Source organism: Sceloporus undulatus, chromosome 7 (assembly GCF_019175285.1).
Source record: "Sceloporus undulatus isolate JIND9_A2432 ecotype Alabama chromosome 7, SceUnd_v1.1, whole genome shotgun sequence".
NCBI classification, from domain to species: Eukaryota; Metazoa; Chordata; class Lepidosauria; order Squamata; family Phrynosomatidae; genus Sceloporus; species Sceloporus undulatus.
In genome coordinates, this window is record NC_056528.1 from 42,632,259 (window position 1) to 42,654,226 (window position 21,968).

Here is a 21,968-nt window from a genome sequence, read left to right on the forward strand (position 1 = left end):
AAAGGCAAATTTTCTCCTCCAATTTAAAAAAAATTAAATTTTAATTTAAAAAAAATAAGTTAGAGTGCCGTTCAGTAAAGGTGCCATTTCATTGTCTTGCTGTTGCCCTATAACCTCATTTAAAAACAAAAACAAAAAGGAACAATATGTTTTGGAATCTGAACATTGTTCCGATATGTATTAGATTTTTTTTTAAAAGGAGTAGGTGGGAGTAAAATGTAGCCGGCACTGTGAATTGCCAGAAAACAGTCCAAAACAATGGTTTTGACATTTAAAAAAAAAAAAAAACAAGACCTACAGCAACAAATACTGCAACTTCCCAACACATTCGCCTTATGTGGAGGAGACTTAAAAAAGGAACAGACAATGAAAAACTGCTGGGGTTCCTGCAAGTTCGATTGACAAATGCTGGGCTAGACATGCAGTCTGATTTAAGCTAAAAGATATGCATGGGCGCACATGTGTACCATATCAAGTCACTTGTCAACTGGTCCTCAAGGTGACCTCATGAATTTCCACAGGGTTTCCTTAGGTGAGGAATACTCAAGAGGTGATTGCCATTACCTTCTTGTGAAAGCATCCGATACTGCATCTGGTATTCCTTAGCAGTCCCTCTCCCAAATACTAATCAGGTCCACCCTGCTAGCTTCCCATTTTTCATGCTCCAAGGTGGTAAATCCTGAAAAAGTGCAGCCTCTGCTAGGTTGCCAGCAGACATCCTGCCCCTTGGTCAAAGCAGATACAGCTAATTTTTCATGTTGTAGCATGGTGTGCAATGCTCCATTCCATGACATTGCCCCAGCCCTCCTGGTGTACGGCCTGCAGCACTCAAGACTTTCCTGTAACTGCTAGTTTTTCTCTCTCCAGCAAGCAGTGAGGCTGAAGATGATGGAGGATGCATGGAGGCTCAACAGGCCCCTGAAGAATCAAAAGGTGACATTCCACGGGATTCTGGCTGTTTTGAAGGAACAGAGACATTGGACAGTGGGCGGGAAGACTCTAAATTGGAGGAAAGGCTACACACTCTTTCTCTGGCTGACTCCTGCTGAGATAAGCTTCTTCTCTCTGGATCCTGGCCACTTGTTGGTAAATGCAAGCTGTTGTCACAGGCACACCTGCCTCTGAGCCAGAAGGTATGGCTGCACGATATTACCCCCCACTTTGGACCAAGTAAGAGCACTGCTCCAGTCTTACTATTCCTGGGGGGAAGGGCTAGAGAAACAAGTTTTCTAGTCTTCAGGAAAGGTTGTGTTTTGTTGCATTTATTCAGGCCTTCTGAAAGTGCATTTGTCCCAGTAGGCCCAACTCCTCCTGAGTCAAAAGAATTCTAGTTAAAGTATGGGGGGAAAACCCTGCTTTCAGTCCTGTGGGAAAAAAAGCAGCAGACACAGGTGAACTATCCCAAGAATGCCATTACTGCTACCATACCCCTTTTTCTTCCATCACACTATGGTGAGGGAAAATAATGGAAAAAATAGTACCCACCTCACTAGCAAAAACAGAAATGGCCAGCTTTTGTGAGGAAAAGATGGTGGAGACTTTGCATCTCATGCTCCTCTTTAGATGTATTTTAAGTTACTTTGTTAAGAATGGCTAGTCATGTGAAGTGCTAGGACAACATCTTTGTCACCAACAGGTAGGTGCAATTCCTGAGCTGGCTGAGTTGCAAGTACCAAGGGGATCAGGAGGTCTACATCATAGATGTTTGCTGGCTAAGGATGTTATGTATTGTTTGGCAAAATGGATGAAGAAACTGGGCACATAGTCTCCGATAGCGATCTCTCAATAAACCACATTTATCACCACAGATCTGGCCTTTTTTTGGAGAAAAACTTCTACCACCATCCATGGGGCAGCTCAAGCTTTCCTGCCATTCCAAAGGCAATTTTGTAAGTCACAAGCTCTTTGAGCCAGGCATTTAGGAAGTTTCCAGATCAAAAACATGTGGTCTTCAGCTGTGCGGGTAAGGTGTCCAGGAAGTTTTTTCTCCTCCCTCACAACAGGATTAGCCATGTCCCTGTCCTGAAAAAATTGACAAAGCAGCAGACACTTACTTTACGGTGCGAGGTCAAACACTTCTTTACAACTAACTCATTTGGAGTGGTTCATCACTTATTCAAGTAGCACCACTGGAAACCTCCCCCTTCTACTTCCAGAGCCACCTAAAAAGCCGGGTTTTAAAGAACACTGACTAAAGAATTCTCCAAACACAAATGGTTGTGTCAAGTGCCTTTACGTAAAAGTCAAAAATGTCCACAGCACCTAATCTCCTGTTTTGTCAAATGGGAACAGTCAATGCCCCACAGGTAATTTCTGTTTGGCTCAAAAGGGAAGTATTCTGGAAAATCTACACTTTACATAAGCAGGCTGCCTTTTATTACAAGAGAGGCAGTTAAAAGTAAATACTGAATCATACCTGGAGGAAGGAGAGCCGAGTCGAACCGTGGTACAAAGTCAACACCAAGCAGCAGTGGCACGCTGGCACCAAGGCAACACACACACAAACACACAAATACTCTCCAAACAAATTTCAATGCCTTCATTGCTGAGATCAGAGGATCACACTGAAACCTCAGGATCGTCCTGCCCCTCAGAACAATTTGACACAGTACATTACAAAATATATCCCAAACATGATGGCTGCAATACTATTGAGATTTGGTTGTTGGTGGTAGTAGTCTCTGACCTTGCTTCAGGCAGGAGGGCACTACTGGCAAGGGGTACTGGAAGTGGCACCTGCCACTTCCTGCCTCTCACTGTGTGCAGCAAAAGGAAAGAAGGAAGCCACACAGACCAAATTAAAGGAGTCATTCCCCTGTCAAACAAACAAAGTGGAAACCCTCTGATACTACCCCCTTACAGAAAGAGACATCACAAGCTCAGTCAAAGCATTTTGCTATCCAGTAAGAGCCTTGCCAGAATGTCCTAGAGTCCTACTAACCCAGAAAGAGTTGACTATGCAAAGCAAAAAAAAGCAAAAAACCAAGACTTAGTAGATCTCATCGATGTGATGGGAAGTAAAAATCCTACTACCTCTCACTAATTATCTCCATACCTGAGTGTAGAAAAAAGGTTAAACCTTGGAGACAACTACAGAAACATCAGCAATTCTCTGCTCCTCTCCCCTCTGCCCTTTGCATTTGGAAGATATCAGTTGTTTAATTACTTTTTACAGTACTTTTTAAAACTGCCCTCCCCCCCTTCCAGGTTCCCTGCCTGAAGACCACATTTCAGGGGAAATTATTTCAGCTAGTATTCTCCCACACACATCTGTTTTGCATATGCAAGGGGGTGTTATTGTTTTTACAAGGGAGCATGAAAAATATACTTCCCATCTTCAGCTGGACTGGCACATTTAGAATGAAATAATATTGCACAGATATCTGCTCGCATGCCACTGGCCTATGAATGAATTTGCCTGAAATGGCTCAGAAGGCCAGCTTTCTTTCCTGTCAGTCCTATTTTTGACGCATCCCCTCTGCTTCCACAGTGGGAGGGGATTGGAAAACACAAGATGGACAGACAAACCAGATACCATTTAGTCAGAGACTACCAAAATACAGCTCTCAACTGGATCAACTAAGGTCATGGCACAGCAGTACTGAAGGGCTGCAAAGAAGTCATAGAATCATGGCCAACCTCCTATACATGTGTAGGGAACTGCTTCCTAGCCATGTGCATCCCGCCATTCTGCTACCTTGTAACCTTGCCACTTATGATCCACTTCAGAGTTCCTGCCTAAAGTGCTAGTCAAGAAAGAGGGCCAGCCTTTGCCATACCCAATTCAAGAAACTAAGGCTGCAACAGGATGGAGAGAGGCAGGAAGCAACAACTGAGAAATGCTCAGAAAGGCTTACTAACTGGGGCCAGGGAGTGGGAGGAAAGTGATACCTCACCACACAGTTCCAATACCTAGACCTGGAGTCATATAGGATCTGGACCTCTCCTGGCTGCTCATTTTATGATTTAGGATCACTTGGGGTTCCAAGATACATGGCACTGTTTCACAAATATATGGTTGGCTGTAGCTCCATTTAGAAACTTGGCTCCACTGGCAGCCAAGTTCAGCCAAACTTAATACTTCAGTCAAAGGTAGAAAGATAGCACAGAACCTCAGCTCCATCTTCTTCCCAGCAGATTCCATGATTCGGTGATGTCTGAGTCACAACTGAAGAGGCACTCACTTAATAACATTAAGAGGTGAAAGACAGGTGAAAAGGGCCCGACTCAGCCAGCAGCAACTGCTTCTCAAAAAGAGAGTCCCTTCAATAGTCCAATAGGTGCTCAGCGTCCTTAAGAAAGAGAGTTCTGGCATCCCTCACTTTGTAGACACTGGCCACAACCACTGTTAAACAAACAGTCAAAGGGAACCACAAAGCTATTGTCCAGCCAGCTGTTCCCATCTTGTCCACTCTGCAACTTCACAATAAGAAAGCCATACAAAGGGAGAGACTGTGTCCATTTCAGAGGCTAATGTGTTGTCTGCTCATTATCCAAGGATGGAACACATGGTTCAGTTGCAGCAGGTGGCTGTGCCAATTCCTGTGGCACGTTGCATGTTGGCACAGAGAGCTGGCAAGTAAAAGAAAAAAGGTGAGTCACAGCAGATTCCTATCAGAAATGTTCTTTTAAAGAAAACCTCTCAGTTCCAACTTTTTAAATTATTCCCCAGACAAATCCTGAACCACTTCCCTTGACCACCAGGAGAAGATGGAGCTAGTGCCAAGCCTTGGCTGGGAGGGGCAGAAAACATATGCCAACTACTTTCTGAATAGATTAACCTCTATCACACTTACCAAACTCTCCTCTGGGAGGGGACTCCCACTCTCTGAGGCACCACTGGCTTCCTGGGCACCAGCTTCAGGACTCCTATCTCCTTGTGTTGTGGAGTCCATCCTAGCACTGCTGTCTTGGATAGCACTGTCCTGTGGCAAGATGCCTCGTCTGTCCAACACACTATAAGGGAGGAAATTAAGGAAACTGAAGAAACCTCTCCTCTGCCCACTGCAGTGCTACCCAGGACTAGCCAAGAAAAATGCTTAAGGCACTGCCTCCTCCTTGTGACCCTATCTGTAGAGAAGCAAGATATGGACTGGGAAAAAACAATACAATGGAGACATTTGTCAGAGAATAGTTAACCAATCCCAGCAAAACATTAAACTTATCTGCAGGAGAATTTTCATTTCTTACATGCACATAATGGGATCCTCTAGCCAAGTGTTACCTGGGAGGCAGAGGTCCACAAAGAACCTCACAGCAGTTCTTCGCAATGTTACCATGGCTATAGGGATTCTGCACACGGTTTTTTCCAGTCCAGGAACCCTTGATCTGAAAGGAACAGCAACAGACATAAGAGGGACTCATAAAGAACCCTGAGCCAGTTGTCAGCTATGATCTTCAAGACGACACATACAACAACAAAAACCACCTCTTATACAGGTTTTCTCTTCATCATGTCCCCTTTGCTTGTCATGTTTCTCTTTGTCACAAGGTAAACATGAATCAGCAGTGTGATGTGGTAGCTAAAAAGGCAAATGCGATTCTAGGCTGCATCAATAGAAATAGTGTCTAAGGGAAGTAATAGTGCCACTCTATTCTACCTTGGTCAGGCCTCATCTAGATTACTGTGTCCAGTTCTGGGCACCACAATTCAAAAAGGATGCTGAGAAACTGCAACGTGTCCAAAGGAGGGCGACCAAAATGGTGAAGGGTTTAGAAACCATGCCTTATGAGGAGAGACTTGGGGAGCTGGGTATGTTTAGCCTGGAGAAGAGAAGGTTAAGGGGTGATATGATAGCCCTGTTTAAATATTTGAAGGGATGTCATACTGCAGATGAAGCAAGCTTGTTTTTTGCTGCTCCAGAGAATAGGACCCGGAATAATGGATGCAAGCTACAGGGAAAGAAATTCCACCTCATCATTAGGAGGAACTTCCTGACAGTAAGAGCTGTTAGACAATGGAACACACTCCCTTGGAGGATGGTGGAGTCACCTTCCTTAAAGGTCTTTCAACAGAGGCTGGGTGGCCATCTGTCAGGTGTGCTTTGATTGTGTGTTCCTGCATGGCAGAAGGTTGGGCTGGATGGCCTTTCTGATCTCTTCCAACTCTATGATTCGGATCCATTCCTTTTCGCATTGGGCACCTGCTGTTTTCCTAATTATTTTGGTCCTTCTAATGTTCCTTACTCAAAGAACAGTTTTGCTTTGATGGAGCCTGGTTCATCTGTCAAAAACTCTTATTTTTAATAAGTTACCCAGAGTTATTGCTCAGATACAGATCCAGGTTGAGCTTTATTTTGCCTCATAATCTGCATTTGAGAAGTTCTGCAACTGCCACTGCCATAGCTAAGACAAAGTCCTCTTGGAAGTGGGAGAATAGTCTTCCAAATAGTAATAAAAAAGAAAAGGTCTGAGACATACGAACTCCTTGTTCCAAATTTCATCAGCACAAGAAAAAAGGATTTAAAAAAATTCTATGTGCTTCATCAAAAATGAGTCCAGACAGAAAAATATGATTTAAATCCACCCAAGTATAATTCAACCACTCCTGGCTAGAAGCACAGCAGAAGCTCATATGACTTTTGTATTTATTCATTTATATCCCACTTTTTTTCACAAAATTGGCACTCAATGAGACTTACAATTTAAAAGAACGACACAATAAAAAACATACCATAGGCCTGTTACAGACTGCCAAAATAAAGCTGCTTCGGGTCTCTTTGGAGGTATGCTATTTAAATGATGCATGGGTCCTAAGAGTCCGGAGGTTGCGCCAAAGCCACACTCCATTCCTAAGCACTGGAGTGCAGCTTTGGTGCAGCTTTCGGATTCTTAGGATGCATGCATCATTTAAACAGTATACCTCCAAAGAGACCCGAAGCAGCTTTATTTTGGCAGTCTGTAACAGGCCAAAGTGAGTGTTAAAATAGAATTAAATTATTACAATATTAAAACAGATCACTTGTTAAAAGAATAAAATACAGTTAAAAAGATAAAAGCACTAAGAAAGATAAAAGGAATTCCATGGTATTTCCTAAGCACTGTTCTCAGTTGATAGCATTCCCACACTGACTTAGATGTATATGTCACATTAAAATCCATAAGGCATGTATAAACACTCACATCTTCATTAGTTGTCTGGTTCAGTGCTACCAGGAAAGTGTGGAAGCCAGTTAACCCCACCACAGACCAAAGTGTGAAAAAGCAGATCAAAACCTCCAGAGCTGTGAGCAGCTGAGTTAAGGATCATGAATTGCACTATACATAGTTTAGGTTTTTTCTACACTGCAGACATCCCACCCTGATGTCCCCCTACCAAGGAGAGATATAAAGGATTTCTCCCTCGCCTGATGGAAACAGAAAGGATATGTCCCTGGGGTTTCTTTTAGAGTACTCAAAAAGCCAATCTTCAAGGACTCTGTGTGAGAAGAGAAAAGCAATTAATTGACCAGTATCAACCAGACCAGGAAGGTAAGGTGTTGTTTCCTCACCAAAACTCCCCTTCCCGAATGCCCAACCCATCTCCAGCATCACAAACCCTCTCACCCCAACATGGACTCACTCAGGGCAACGTAGACAATGTTAAAGGAGAAAATGTAGATGGTGAGAAGAGACAAGGAAAGGATGAAGAGGTAGAAGTAACGGTAGTTCCTCTTCCCCACGCAGTTCCCCACCCAGGGGCAATGATGATCAAACCGCTCTGCAAGAGTTAGATAAGCATGTCAGCTTTCTCCCTGTGTGCTGATTATACAATTGACAGCAATAGGTCAATATGCGTATCAAAATTCCACTAATACATCAGTCATGCATCGCAAGTGCCTGCTTTACGCTGGCTAGGAAACAGATTCACACACCAATTGTTGAGGTGGAAGAGTTGCCCAGCAGCAACATTTCTCTTCAATGCTTACATGGTAAAAGCTGGCCTTAAAGAAGGGTCAATATGTCACACACCAGGTTATCACATGGTGGGGTTTATGTGTGCATTTTCGAAGTTTTTATGGATAAAATAAACAGTAATCTTACCATGCTGTTATGGGAGGCAGATAAGTGTAGGATGATGCCATTTTAATCAGTAATGACTATAAAAACTAGCAACGTTCCATGCTCAGGAAACTGTATCATTTGTGCTGTGGGCAGGGGGAGTACCCATCACAGCACACGTAGACTACCTGACTGTCTTTTTTAGCACTGAAGTTAGGAATTGAAAATCACAGTTTTCACTTCATAAAAAACAAACCCCTAGTTCCTATGGGTGAAGAGAGGGTCTAAGATGACTATTGAAACTTCAAGGGATGGAGATTCAGTGTCCTCCAGTTTCTTATCTCTTCTGTGATTACTGGAGTTTAGCAACCCATAGCCTGGGACCTTGTTGTGCTTGTATTACACAGTGCTCATGGTTTCTCCCACTTACCTAGCAGGGAAAAAATATTAAATTTCCTTTACAGTCACATAGGCCTACAGGGCTCTGGGCTCAATTCCATCACTTACCCACACAGTTGTCACAGATACTGCAGTGTGAGGCACGGGGTGGACGGAAGATCTTGCAGGTGTAGCAGTACTTCAGTTTCACTATCTGATTATTGATCTGGAAGTTCTTAATGCGTGGAGGTGGCCGTTGGCCAGGAGGCACTGTTCCATTGGTTGCCTCTGAAAATGAAAGCCATGGTTTCTTACAGGGCTTACATAAACTGTGTCTTCCCATCCACCCCACCCATACAAGCATAAACCCACCCTCTCCAGGAACACATGCTCCATCCACAGGCTCAGTTGACCAGAAGTATTCTTCCAAAGCCTGAGAAAGCCAACACCCACTTACCAATTTCCATCTCAATAAAAGCTGCCTCATCTGGCAGGGCTCGTGGAATCACCCCTGGATCACTGAAACTTGTCCGCAAAAGCGTAGCCATTGCAAACAGGAAGAGGATGACTGCAAACACGGGGATTGCTGGGGACAGATGGACAGCAAGGTAGCGACACCTATAGCAAGAGAGAAACCCACAGGGAGGGCAATCAGAAACAAAACCTAATGTGTGGCAAGTTAGGATTCAGGAGATTAAAGATTTAAGATAATGTAGCAAAATAATCACAGCTGCACAGACCCAATGCCATGGGTTTCAAAGCTCTATTTCAAGATAATAAAATTATTGGCTATGGAAATGTGCATTATGGGGGAAAATGCTTTTTAAAGAGAGGATAACTCTATTTTTAAAAAAAAACTAATGTCAGTCCTAACATTTGTTGGTAACAACTTGGAAACACTGAACTTCTACTGCAAGCTTATAACTGGAGAAAAATGATACAGCAGTCTGCGTGGCCTTCGATTGTGATTAAAAGTTCTGTTAGAACATGGTAACTTGGCCCAGAAAGTAGCAGAACCTAACAGGAGCCTTTTAATGGTACAATGCAGTGGCTTAGTGGTTAAGACGCCAATTCTGATGATCACAAGATCAGAAGGTTGGCAGTTCTAAAGCATGCAAATGCAAGTAGATAGATAGGTACCACTTCTCAGTGGCAAGGTAACAGCGTTCGGTGTTATGCTGGCCACATGACTACCAGAGCATTTCTCGGACAACGCTGGCTCTTCAGCTTAGAGATGAGCATCACCCCCTACAGTCGGTTATGACTAGATATTCATCTCAAGGGACTACCTTTACCTTTACCTATAGTAATATTATTTTGTACATAGTTTTTTCATATATAATCATTGTTTTATGCAGGCTTCAAAACAAAATATTTGTACTGGCAGCATTCCTTCTTTGCACTCCACATAACAATCTAGTGAGCAACTTGGTACTCCTCTGATATGCCAAAGTGTCAGTGGGGAGACCAGTACAGGAACAGATGCACTGCTATCCTTTTCTATCAGTTATTCTCAAGCATTTCCTGGGATGTCATTTACATTTATTTTGTGTGTGCACACAAGCACACCTTCAAGTCTCCTGTCCACTTATGGCCACTCCATGAATTTCATGGGTTTTTTTTCTTTAAAGCAGAAATACTCACAGATAATTTTGCCAGTTCCTTTCTCTGAAATATAGCTTGCCCTAAAGCACCTGGAATTCATTGGTGGTCCTCCATCTAAGTACTAACTAGAACTGATCCTGCTTAGCTTCCAAGATCAGACAGTATCTGATGCCTTAAGAGTATTTAGGCCATTTATTTTGTCTAAACCCCACCATTCTTCCATGCTGTATCTCTGGATGATATACACAAGTATCCTAAAAGAACAGTATGTTGCCTTACAGAGAACGTCATCATGCCAACATGCTGTCCTACCACAATCGCACTAGTTTAAGAATGGAAACATACCGGTTTGGCATCATTTCTTATTGCACTTTCCCTCACATTAGCATTTTGGCAATCTATGGTTGGATGATCTATTTTCCGCACTGCCAAGCACCACCTTCTGGGATTGCTCCCTCCACATTCACACAGCAACCCCACACAAGCGATTGTGTCTACCAACTGCCTCCTCAAGTCAGCTGCTGTGTGAACATTCACACATCAGCCGGCTTCAAGAGGTAGTTGGCTGCCACGATTACTGTGAGGGGGAGGGAGAGAGGAACAGAATCACATTCCTTATACCATGTGACTGACTGAGAAGCAGGACTGCAACAAAAAGGACCTATTGCAGAATTCATAGAATATCAGAGTTGGAAGAGACAATGGCTGCACTGCCCTCAGGAACCGCCTGTCATCCCCAGGGGCAGCGCGTGCACATGGACACACCACCATTAGGAACAATGGGACTGAAGTCCCATTGTCCTTAATGCGGGGCATGGCTGCATGCACATATCGCCACTAGGGATAACAGGGGCTTGCCATCTGCGAATCCTCAAATCCACAAGTGGCAAGTCCGCAGATACCGAGGGCTGACTGTACTGACCAAAAATGCTTTTATCTTGTTAAAATTTTGCTTTTCTATCCTCATGTGATAACGTCCAGAGTCATATGGTTGTGTTCCATCTTACTTAAAAAGACTGAGAAACCTTTGGTCCTCCAGAATTTAATGAACTCTCATTCCCATCATCTCTTATCACCATTGGCCAGGCTAGCAGAAGCTTATGAGTAATGGATTCCAACAGTATCTGCTGGGCCACAGGATTAGCAATTGTGATTGGTAATGGCTTTGAAGGTTTCAGAAAAGAAATCTTTCCAGTGATACCTTAAGATACCATGGACTGATACTGGGATGTTCCACATGAAAAGCCTGTCACCCATGCAAGCACCAATCAGACCAGGCTGCAACAGAGTTGGAAGAGACAACAAGAGCCATCCAGTACAATCCCTCGCCATGCAGGAATATACAATCAAAGCACTCCCAACAAGATGGCCATCTAGCCTCTGTTTAAAAACCTCCAAAGGAGGAAACTCCACCACTCTCCAAGGCAGCTTATTCTATTGCTAAACTGCTCTTACTGTCGGGATGTTCTTCCTAATGTTGAGGTGAAATCTCTTTTCCTGTAGTTTGAATCTACTGCTCCAGGTCCTAGTCGCTTGAGCAGCAGAAAACAAACTTGCTCTATCCTCAACATGACATCCCTTCAAATATTTAAACAGGGCTCTCATGTCATCTCTTAACCTTCTCTTCTTCAGACTAAACATATCCAGCTCTGTAAACCACTCCTCATCAGCTTATATTATCCATGCTTTTATCCATTTAGCCACCTTTCTCTGGACACTCCAGCATAATTCTCCTTCCTCCATTATGTCAATACCTAGTAGAAAATGATATACCTGTAGTGGTTTGAGTGTTGGATTACAACTCTGAAGACCAGGATTCAAACCTCTACCCAGTTATGGAAATTCACTGTATCACACTCTCTGAGCCTCAGAAAAGGCAAAGGAAAACACCTTCTGACCAAATCTTGCCAAGAAAATCCCATGACAGGTATGCCTTAGGGTCTCCATAAATCAAAAATGACTTGAAGGGACAAAAGGGCACCATGCAACTCTCAAATAATTCCACGCAGGAAGGAAAATGGGAAACATCTGAAAAAACAATATAGCTGAAAAAAGAAACAAAAAGAAAGTGGAAAGGAAAAATAACGTGTGTAAGGAACAGAAGTAAGGACAAATCACCAAGGAAGAGTATAGCTGCACAGCCCAACCTTGCAGGAACAGTGTAAGGAAAGCTAAAGCGAAAATCAGCTGAGACTGACTAGGGAAGCAAGAAGTGACAAAACGGGGTTTTTCATATATTTTCAAAGCAAGTGAAAGACCAAGAAAATGTTGCTCAACAAAGATGGTAAAATACTAAAAGATTGCAATGAAAAGCAGAACTGTTCAACATCTGTTTTATTTCAATTTTTCCCTAAAGAGAATTGTATGCTGCCATGCCTCAGCAGAGACTTAGTACTTAGTTGGTACTTAGTTCATCCTTGGTATTTAGTTGGTCCTTGGTATCTGCTGGGGTTTGATTCCAGGACCTCCCATAAATTCAAAAATCCATGGAAGCTCAAGTCCTATTATATAAAATGGTATAGTAGAACAGTGTCCCTTATATAAAATGGTGAACAACCAGATTTGCTTTATGGATTTTTTTCCCTCTAAACATTTTCAAGCCATGGTAGGTTGAATCCATGGATGCAGAGTCCGTGGATAGGGAGGGTTGCCTGTATTGCCAATTTTGAAATCCGGTTGACTATACTTGCAGGTTCATTATTTAGCCGCCCGAAATAGGAATATTTTTTCTGCAAAGTTTAAAAAAGGCTTTTTATATGTTCTTTTTTTTTAAGAAAACCCAGATATTTCCAAAAGTGTGTAAGTGCCTTCTAAATACATTGTATTCCTTCTAGTGAAACAGATCTGACCTCCAAGTAAAAAAAAATATTAAAAGCCAACTGACTAAATGCATGGCCTGTCAGTGACAGACAGATCACAATGCTGCACACTGGCTTTCTTTGATATTTATCCTACCATCTCAAGCTGTCATATCAGGCCCTCACTATTCAAGTCTTGCTAACATGAATCATTCAAGCAGGTCCCAGGCCTTGACTATAAACAACAAGCACCATTCCACAAGTCAGTACTGGCATTGGCAATAAACAAGTGCAGCCATCAAAGGCAAAGGAAGAGACTGAAAGAGTTGTGAACAAACTGCAGACTGAGCACACAACTTGGAAGAACCTACTTTCAGACATGTTCATATCCTATTAGCAACATAGCAAAATACACGGTGGTAAGCTATCAGACTACAGTGCAATACAGTTCTGAGGTACAGCTCACTGGGTGGAAATAGCAAGTCACACACTAACACAATCTTGTAAATACAGTGGATCCTTGTTATACGCTGGGGTTTGGTTCCAAGATCCCCCGTGTATAACAAAATCCATGTATGCTCAAGTCCCATTAAGTATAATGACATAGCAAAATGGTGTCCCTAATAAAAAATGGAACATCAAGGTAAATTTATACTTTTTTGGGACATTTTCAAACCGTGTATGCTTAAATCCGTGTATAAAAAATCCGTGTATAAGAAGGGCCGACTGTAATCATGTTGGGTATGGTAATGCCATAATGCACTTGCCTGTTCTGCTGCTTCCCCCAGCTGTTATACACAATTGTCTAGTAATAGTAAAGTGGGAAAGCATTTCTAATTTCCATCCAGAAATGCAGAACAGAGACATGCTAGTTACTCCTGCAATGCTCCTGGCACCCATTTCTGCCTTAAAGGATCAGTAGCTCTTTATAGCAAGAAAAGTGAGCAAGCAGCTTAAATTCTTAACTATAGTTCCCAATCTAGAAAAGAAAAACGGCACTGTTCTAGTTCCCACAGAGTTGGGGTAAAGAGCTGCTCCAGCAGTTATTCAGTGGCAGATAGGAGGCAAGATGGACAGAGTGCAAGTAGCCATGGGTCAGATCACTAGAGAAATTTAGCAAAAATTGCCTTGAAAATACTAAGATTAAATGGAATGCACATCTCTTATTAGCTCTTGCAAATATACACCACCAAGGACCTATATCAGCTTTTTAAGAACCAGATTTTACAAGGGACCCAGTTAAATGAGTAAGAAAAGTAGTACAGATAGTCCTAAAGTGAATGATGTACAACTGACTGCATTTCACCCAGGGCAAAGTCAAGTTGTCAAGTGACAACAGTTACAGATAGCAAATATAAGAAATCATGCCAAAGAGAAATATAATTATCTGTCTGCTATCGTTGCTACTGCTGTTAAAGTCCTAATTGCTTGCTAGTCTAAATTCCTCCAAAGCACTTTTATTCTCTGCTGTGATATTATTGATGGGGGGGGGGGATTTTGTATTTTTGATGCCTTTGTTTTGTAATCCACCTTGATTCCATAAGGAAAAGGTGGAATATAAATCTTATTATTATTATTATTATTATTATTATTATTAAGATGGGTCTTGTTGGAACATGCAATAGACACTGCTCTACCCAAGGTTAATACAGTAGCCTAAATTAATTCAGTAAACATGTCCACAAATTTGGTGCCACAGCTTTGGCCTTTTTTTTGAAGTAACATCAAAGCACTAAACATTCCAGACCTTTTCCTCTGAATTCTACTGAAATCATGAGTGTAACTTGTGAATTTGGGTTTTGAAAAAACCTTTTGTTTTGACTCAGCCACAAGCAGCAACGAACCATAATAAGCCTTCACTCAGAGTAGGCAACAGTTAACAATAACACTACATTGCTAAAGGTTAAGCTCTGCATGTATGCCAACCTTTGATCTTCCCCTTCACCATGTCCTTCTCACATTGTATCTGAGTGACATGCCAGGATTTTATTCAGCAGAGTCTCAGAAAGAGAAGCAGCAGCAAGATACAAACTCCTCTTTCCTCGTTCTGAAACACTCCCCAACACTGCAAATCACAACAACAATACAGCCTGCTTTCGACGTGCAAAAGGAATCCAGTGATGTCAGTAGGTACTGTACAACGGAAGAACAAACATTGTACTAACAACAAAATACGTGCAGCTTTTCAGAGAGTAAACTAAAAATGAATAAAGAAGCAAAAGTGAAGGTTTCAAAGTTTCCAGTTCTAAGACTACCAAGTGTGTGCTATAAGAGAGCAATAAGTGTTTTTTCTCAAAGACCAAGAGAAAAGAGTCTATACTCTTCTCAATTCTCTTTTATGTTTACGATATTTAAAACGTTTCCCCGCATTTCAAGATACCTTACTAAACATTAACCTGTCTGTTGCTAGTCTCTTCTTACTAGTTAAGCAGATGAGCAAAAGATTAAATAAATGAATATCTGAAAGATGTCAAGTTGTACTCTTTCCTTTGTTTTACAGAGCTACTTGCCCTTTAAGACAAAAATGGGAGGGGAGCACTACTTGAGTAAAGGATGCACATTCTGAATGAAACACAAGGCCTACTCCTTGTCTTAGTATCACACAGTAGTGTACAAGAGTTGAGGCTCAACAGTCGCATAAACATGTGGAACAGACAATGAATTACTATCTTCAGCATTGTAAGGTTATATCCAAACTTCTTACTCAGAGTCAAGTCATGCTAATGATGCTTTAGTGGCCTGACAAACGTTCCATGTCATCAACCAGGAATTTACTCAACATTCACAACACCGATCAACTAATGGATCCCAATGGCCCTGCAATGAAAACGTGCCAAATCACCTGATAACCAGGGGAGCTTTATATGGCTGTTGACTTACAACAAATTATCCCTAATCTAGGGACAGCTCACTATGAAGTATTATGGTAGCTCTGATAGCTATCACTCCTGACCCAAACTTGAATACAGCTCTTCATCACATTTTTAAAGAGAGTATCAGTGTAGTGTAAGGCTTAGAGTAAGGGTGGGTATGATACAGCCCTGCAAATGTTGTTGAACTATAAATCCCATTAGCCCTAGCCAGCAAATGGCTGCGAGTTGCCATGTAACTTCTGCACAGCCACACAGTTTCCACCCCAGGTTACTGTCTGACTAGGATTTGAGAAACCCAGATTCCATGAAGTTCAACAGGTGAACTTGTGTCAGTAACACAACTCTTAGCACAACTTTGCCATGTTGCTGCAAGTATGAGGGGGGAAGCTGTGTTTACAGCTTGACTCTCTTGTAGGAAAAATGGATTATATTGCTATAATAAACTGTATTTTACCTCACTGCAAACACTCCCACACTTCCTTATAGGCAGTATGTGAGTCTTTCTTACTTATACCACATCAGAAAACTCATAGTTAGCTGTCCGTCTGAGACTCAAAAATACAAACACAGTCCAATCCAACACTCCCATCTCACCACAACTGCTTGAATGCTTAGCAAGATGAACTGGCAGGACCAAAGGTGTCAACAAGTGCTTGGTAGAAACCAGATTAATTGCTCATTTAACATCATGAATGTCACACTTAGAATGCCCTAAGGGGTCCATTACAAATGTGAGGTAACAAAAGAATGCAACATCCCTAACCCAAAATGGAAGCTGTAACAGAACAGACTGCCGATTATTTATTTCCAGTAGTAGGGTAAGTATTTGCTCTTGCTCTTTTGATATGCATGTGGACTAAGAAATAAGTAAATCATAACGCAAAGTATAGTTCCATATTAATTTGTTCTTCCATACTGAGGTAGCTGTCATAAAACACTGGAACTTATTAAACAAACACACAGACAATCAGGTTGTAATGGTGGCTTTAGTAAACCCATTCAAAATAGAAACCAAGATTACATTACAAGTCAGAATTTAAAATTGCTAATAGCCTTCTGACTCTGCTAATGTCAAGATTCAGCTGAAACAGTATGCTGCACTAAAATAATTTACTGAACATCTAATGGACAGATCTCATGTTCATAATACATATCACCGTTACATGTACAGTGGTTCGCAAACTTTGGTTCTCAGGTGATTTGGACTTCTGTTCCCAGAATCCATGACTGCTGGCCATGCTGGCCAGGGCAACTGGGAGCTGAAGTCCAAAACACCTGGAGGACCAAAGTTCGGGAACCACTGTGTTAGAAGTCATTATAAACACTTTGTTCAGGATAAGAAATCAAGTTTTTATATCACTAGCCACTGTTTAAATTACAGTCTGCCCTCCTTATCAGCAAACTTGCCATCCGTGGACAGCAACCCCCCGCTTTACTTAATAGCAGCACCTGCACACAGATATGCTGGCAGGAGCATGCCATGTTACCATTGATTTTAATGGGATCTTGCATGGGTTTTGGTATCCGCACGGGGGCAGTCCAGAACAGATCCCACATGGATATGGAGGTCTGACTGTATTTTACCATAAGCCTACAAGGATTTTAAATGACTATCCTTTTAAACTTTCAACAATATAGACTGATCACCTAAGAGTCTATACTAATATCAGCTCTCAACAATTCACCAAGAAGACACTTTGAGGGCTCACAGGAAGATTTTACATATTTATACCTCAACTTTATTTTAAAAATTGGCTCTCTACATTGTTTACAATCACAGTTCACATACAAGTATATATATATATATATATATATATATATGATTCTAAGAATGAAGTACAACAGCATAAATACTTTCAGAAATTGATTTCAACAATTCAGTCGCTGCTCTCCTGTCCTCTCAAAACAGCAAGCATTGGCTTAGAGTTTCTGAAGTACTCAGTCCAGCAATGGAACAAGACACATTTTACAGATGACATTACACTTTATGTCTGCCATTAATCTCCATCAACTGTCTTAACAGCTGTAAGGACTCCTCCGGGAAAGAGCCTTTCCATCTCATCAGAAGATGAACTATGGCTCAACCAACCAACCCCAGCCCTAAGAAAAACTCCCACAAGAAAAGCTTAATCCTCTGTGAACTTACTCAAAAGCAAAGAAGAGGGCACAAGTCCCCACAATGAGGAAGAGGGTCAAGTAGAAAATGCCTTTCTGTCGGGCCATCATAATGCGCCCATCGCAACAAAATGTGTTCCTTCCGGGCAGTTTCTCCCATTTCCGTGTCACTTTCTTCCTTGCTATCATCACAGACATGGCTGCACCTTCACAGAAGGCAGGGCAGCTGGGCAATGGGCCTTCTCCACTCCAACCACTGGGATGTATACACCATTCTCAGAGATCCAGCCTCAGCCCCTGGTGAGATAAGAGACAAGCAAACCAGTTAGCATCACTGTCCTTAACATACCTAACTTGTATTTCTATGTTTACTGGGAGAATATCCTTCTTGGCACACCCACATCCTATTTTCAGGTTTAGTCACTCACCATTGTGAGTGATAGAAGTGCCATCTTGCTCAGCAGGAAGCAAACAATATGGTTTATGCTGTAGCTAGTAGCATGAGGGAAATCTGTTCATTGAAAATGCCAGCCTGTTCTTAGCAAATGACATTGGCCAAAAAAGCTCCAAGGCACATGGACCGGGCACAACATGCCTTACCATCCTTCTCTTCCACTAGGATAAATGACAGATCAGCCTAATAAGTATAGTATCTAAAGCTTGCCCCTGCTTCGAATGTCACCCCAGTTTTGATTGAGCATAGTAAAGCCTCACCCAAGGGAAGAATGTTTTACATTGTTTACATTCCTATTAACAATGATATAATCATATGTGGATTTCTGGGCCAAAATACACACCAGTTATTAAGCTAACAGCCTGAATCACACTGGGCATGGAAATTAAACAGCCCTTGACACAAATAGGGCTTTGATAAGAGTTTGAAAGAAAAACCTCTCTGATGCTTTACTCCAGTCGCCTAGTCCTAGATTACATTTGATTTCCAAAAAAAGCTGGTCCAACAAAATTAGAGTCAAACTTTTCCCATCACTCTATCTTCTTTGTTGATATAGCTTCTCAGGCTCTGTTTAAGCAAGACAGTCATTTCAGAAACAAATCTACCTTCTCTTCTTCACTTTGTGAAGTCCCAGTTATTAATTGCAGTGATATCTTGTTATATAAATTGTGATTTGAGATTCTAGACTTGGACTCAAACCAACTCTTAAAACAAACTCTCTAAGCAGGCTTTGTGCTCACTCCGGCAGCAATTTCAAAAGAGAACAAAGCTGGTCTCCCCTCAATCCTTCAAAAGCAGGCAGGGGACATTCCAGAGAGACTGGAGCATTCAATCTTAGCCCAGATGGGTTAAACCAAAGCAAAAATTGGGCTGTCAAAATGTGACATTCGCTACTGTTGTTGTCTTTGTATTATCACCATTAACAACAACAACAAATAAAAACAAAACTACTAAGGAAGCAGAGTAGGGGAAAAGACATAATAAAATAACAAGATCATAACACCCATATGAAAGTTTAGAAAGTTCATTACAAAAATGAAGGAATTAATTGATTTAAAAAACTGAATCACTGTTGGAGTAGCAAATGAGTGATCTTTATTAAGATACACAAAGATGTTGAATTAAGAGGAAAACAGTACAGTTGTCCCTCCTTATCCAAGGATTTTTTTATCCACGGATTCAAGCATCCACGGCTTGAAAATAACTCTTTTAAAAGTATGAATTCCAAACAGCAAGGCTTGATTTTCCATTTGATGTGAGGGAGACCATTTTGCTATGCCATTATATTTAACAGGACTTGAGCATCCACAGATATTGTGATCCACGAGGGATCCTTGAACCAAACCCCTGCAGATAACAAGGATCCACTGTATACCAAACCTGGAGAGAAAGGAGGTAACGGAAGGTATTTGAATGATAGGTGAGTATGTTTTTTTAGAATATATAGGTAACGGGAAAGAAGGCTGAGAGATTTTTTCTTTTATATAAGGTCAAGTTTTTCTTTTTCTTTCATAGAACCTTAGAGCTGGAAGAGACCCAAGGGCCTTGATCCAGTCCAACCCCATTCTCCCATGCAGGAAGACAGAATCAAAGCATCTCCACTGACAGATGGCCATCCAGCCTCTGTTTAAAGACCTCCAAGGAGGGAGACTCCACTACACTCCAAGGAAGGAGTTTGTTCCACTGTCAAACAGCCCTTACTCTCAGGAAGTTCCTCCTAATGTTGAGGTGTATCTCTTTTCCTGGAGCTTGTATCCATTGTTCCGGGTCCTGGTCTCTGGAGCAGCAGAAAACAAGCTTGCTCCATCCTCAACGTAACACCCCTTCAAATACTTAAACAGGGCTATCATATCATCCCTTAACTGTCTCTTCTCCAGGCTAAACATCCCCAGCAATTCCCTAAGTCTCTCCTCATAGGGCATAGTTTCCAGACCCTATGAGTGTTTTATGTATTTTTATGTACGCCTGTCTTATGTCACTATGTTAAGTGCATTAAAAAAGGTGTGTCTCCTTCCTCTGGAGGAGCAGCTGAGGACCAGACAAGGTACCAGCATCGCTATCTCCTGTTTTTAACAGTGTGAAGCCTCTGGGAAAAGAGTGGGAAACAAATAAATATAATAATAATAATAATAATAATAATAATAATATCTATGGTCCAAAACACAGTGCAGAAATAACCCAGCACAAGGCCAGGCTCCAATCGCCCTGGATGAGTGCTAGGGAATCCTGGGAGCTGCAGTTCACTGTGGCATCAGAGCTGGCTCTCTCCGACAGAGAAGGCTCTATGGTTCACAGAACTACTACAGTTCCCAGAATCCCCTACGGCAGTTAAAGCGGTCTCGAACTGGATCATTTGTGCTGCGTGTTTTGCACCTATGAGGAGAAGATAAGGAGAACAATAAGGAAGAGAAGTGGGAGGAGGAGGAGAGGAAGGAGAAGGAGATGGAAGAGAAGAGGAGGCGGAAGAGGAAAAGAAGAAGGAGAGAAAGGAGGAGGAGAAGAAAGAGAAGAAGAACAAGGAGGAGGAGGAAGAAGAGAAGAAAAGGAAGAAGGAGGAGGAGCAGGAGCAGAAGTCCCCTTGACAGCCTCTGCCTCTGCCACGCTTTATTCCTTCTGATTACAAAGCACCCGCCCGCTTTGTTTGTTTTGCTTGGCTGACGCTTGAGCTCCAGGTTTCTTTCTCTCTCTCTCGGTCAGATCAATTGCAGTAATAATGACAATAATAATAATGACGATGATACAAAGGGAGTAATAATAATCATGACAATCCAAGGCAGGCAGGCACCGCCTCAGCCTCAGCCACAGCGAGGCCTCCTGGGGCTGCCTCCATCCCAGCAGCAGCAGCAATGCTTCTCGAGAGCTCGACCCCTCCCTGGCTTCCTCTCAAGCCCGAAGCGGGCGCGGCAGAGGCCCATTGTTTCCTTCCCCGCGCGGCGTGACCTTGCGCCAGCTTCCCCCGACACGCGTCTCTTCGCATTCCCACGTGAGGAGAGGAGTCGGGGAACACGCCCAGCTCGGGAGGCCAGTGCTTCATCCCTAGGACTCGGCTGCCTGCGGCGGGGAAGGAAAGGGGCGGCTTCCCTCAGCGGCCCAGGCCCCTTCCTCCTCCGCTCACCTGCCGCTCCGCGCCGCCGGGGCCGAGGCCGGGCCCGCCAACAACAGCAGCAGCAGCAGCAGCAGCCCCCTTGGCTCCCTCTCTGCCCAGCATCGCTCCGTGAAGGGAATGAAAGGCCTCGAGCCCTTATTGGCCACGCTCTGCCTTCATCCCGCCCCCGAGGCGGAAGGGAGCCACCCCATTGGCTGCGCTCCTTCCTTGACGCACGCCAGGCAAAAGGGGAGGGGCAAGCAGCTTTGAGTGGCAGTCGCCGCCGCCGCCGCCGCCGCCGCGCCTTTCTTCTTCTCCTCCTCCTGAGAGGATCTCTCTCTGCTCGGCTGCCTCGCCGAACTCACTGCGGAACTGGCCCGCTTTCGCCGACAAAAGGGCTTCTGGGAATTGTAGTTCTGTAGCCGTGACAGAAATGTCAAAACTGTGTCACAAAAGCTACACTTCCCAGAATCCCATAGTACTGAACCATGAAAGTTGGCCCTCGCCTTGGGTGAAGGCTATGGAATTCTGGGAGTTGGAGTTTGTTGTGGGCCCAGAGCGGCACAACAAGCTCCAACTCCCAGAATTCCATAGCCTTCACCCAAGGCGAGGGCCAAACCGGGTTATTTCTCCAGTGTGGATGCGGCCCTCACTGACAGAAACTGAATGTGTCACAAAAC

The 21,968-nt window shown here is 42.9% G+C and overlaps 2 protein-coding genes across 4 annotated transcripts in view; one reads left to right on the forward strand and one right to left on the reverse strand.

Annotated features, from left to right (window-relative positions):
- Positions 1-1,049, forward strand: part of SASH3 (SAM and SH3 domain containing 3) — a 15,220-nt gene extending 14,171 nt beyond the window's left edge. For both annotated transcript variants that reach the window (XM_042478222.1, XM_042478223.1), the window contains exon 8: positions 868-1,049. In XM_042478222.1, coding sequence (XP_042334156.1) covers positions 868-1,049 — 182 coding nt within the window. The remainder of the gene's footprint in view (positions 1-867) is intronic.
- Positions 277-21,456, reverse strand: ZDHHC9 (zinc finger DHHC-type palmitoyltransferase 9). 2 transcript variants are annotated; one of them, XR_006104939.1, is made up of 11 exons: positions 21,319-21,456; positions 17,781-18,046; positions 8,816-8,976; positions 8,488-8,646; positions 7,562-7,699; positions 7,369-7,417; positions 7,123-7,225; positions 5,225-5,328; positions 4,797-4,956; positions 2,417-4,572; positions 277-2,022 (listed from the first exon to the last, which is right to left on the reverse strand). XR_006104939.1 is itself a non-coding variant. In XM_042478221.1 (10 exons), the coding sequence occupies exons 2-10, from the start codon at positions 17,945-17,947 to the stop codon at positions 4,471-4,473; spliced, it is 1,143 nt and encodes a 380-aa protein (XP_042334155.1). In that variant the 5' UTR covers positions 17,948-18,046; positions 21,319-21,456; the 3' UTR covers positions 277-4,470. The 2 variants fall into 2 exon arrangements, 1 of the variants encoding a protein (XP_042334155.1); XM_042478221.1 differs by having other exon boundaries at positions 277-4,572.
- Positions 21,457-21,968: the final 512 nt, after the last annotated feature.

What these genes read in the sequence shown, in the direction of transcription:
- ZDHHC9 (XM_042478221.1), bottom strand. Translation starts at nt 17,947, where the DNA reads ATGTCTGTGATGATAGCAAGGAAGAAAGTGACACGGAAATGGGAGAAA. An exon ending in TTTTATTGAGATGGAAATTG is followed by an intron (nt 8,647 to 8,815) that starts GTAAGTGGGTGT and finishes TTTCATTTTCAG; the next exon opens with AGGCAACCAATGGAACAGTG. An exon ending in ACCAGACAACTAATGAAGAT is followed by an intron (nt 5,329 to 7,122) that starts GTGAGTGTTTAT and finishes TGTTCCTTTCAG; the next exon opens with ATCAAGGGTTCCTGGACTGG.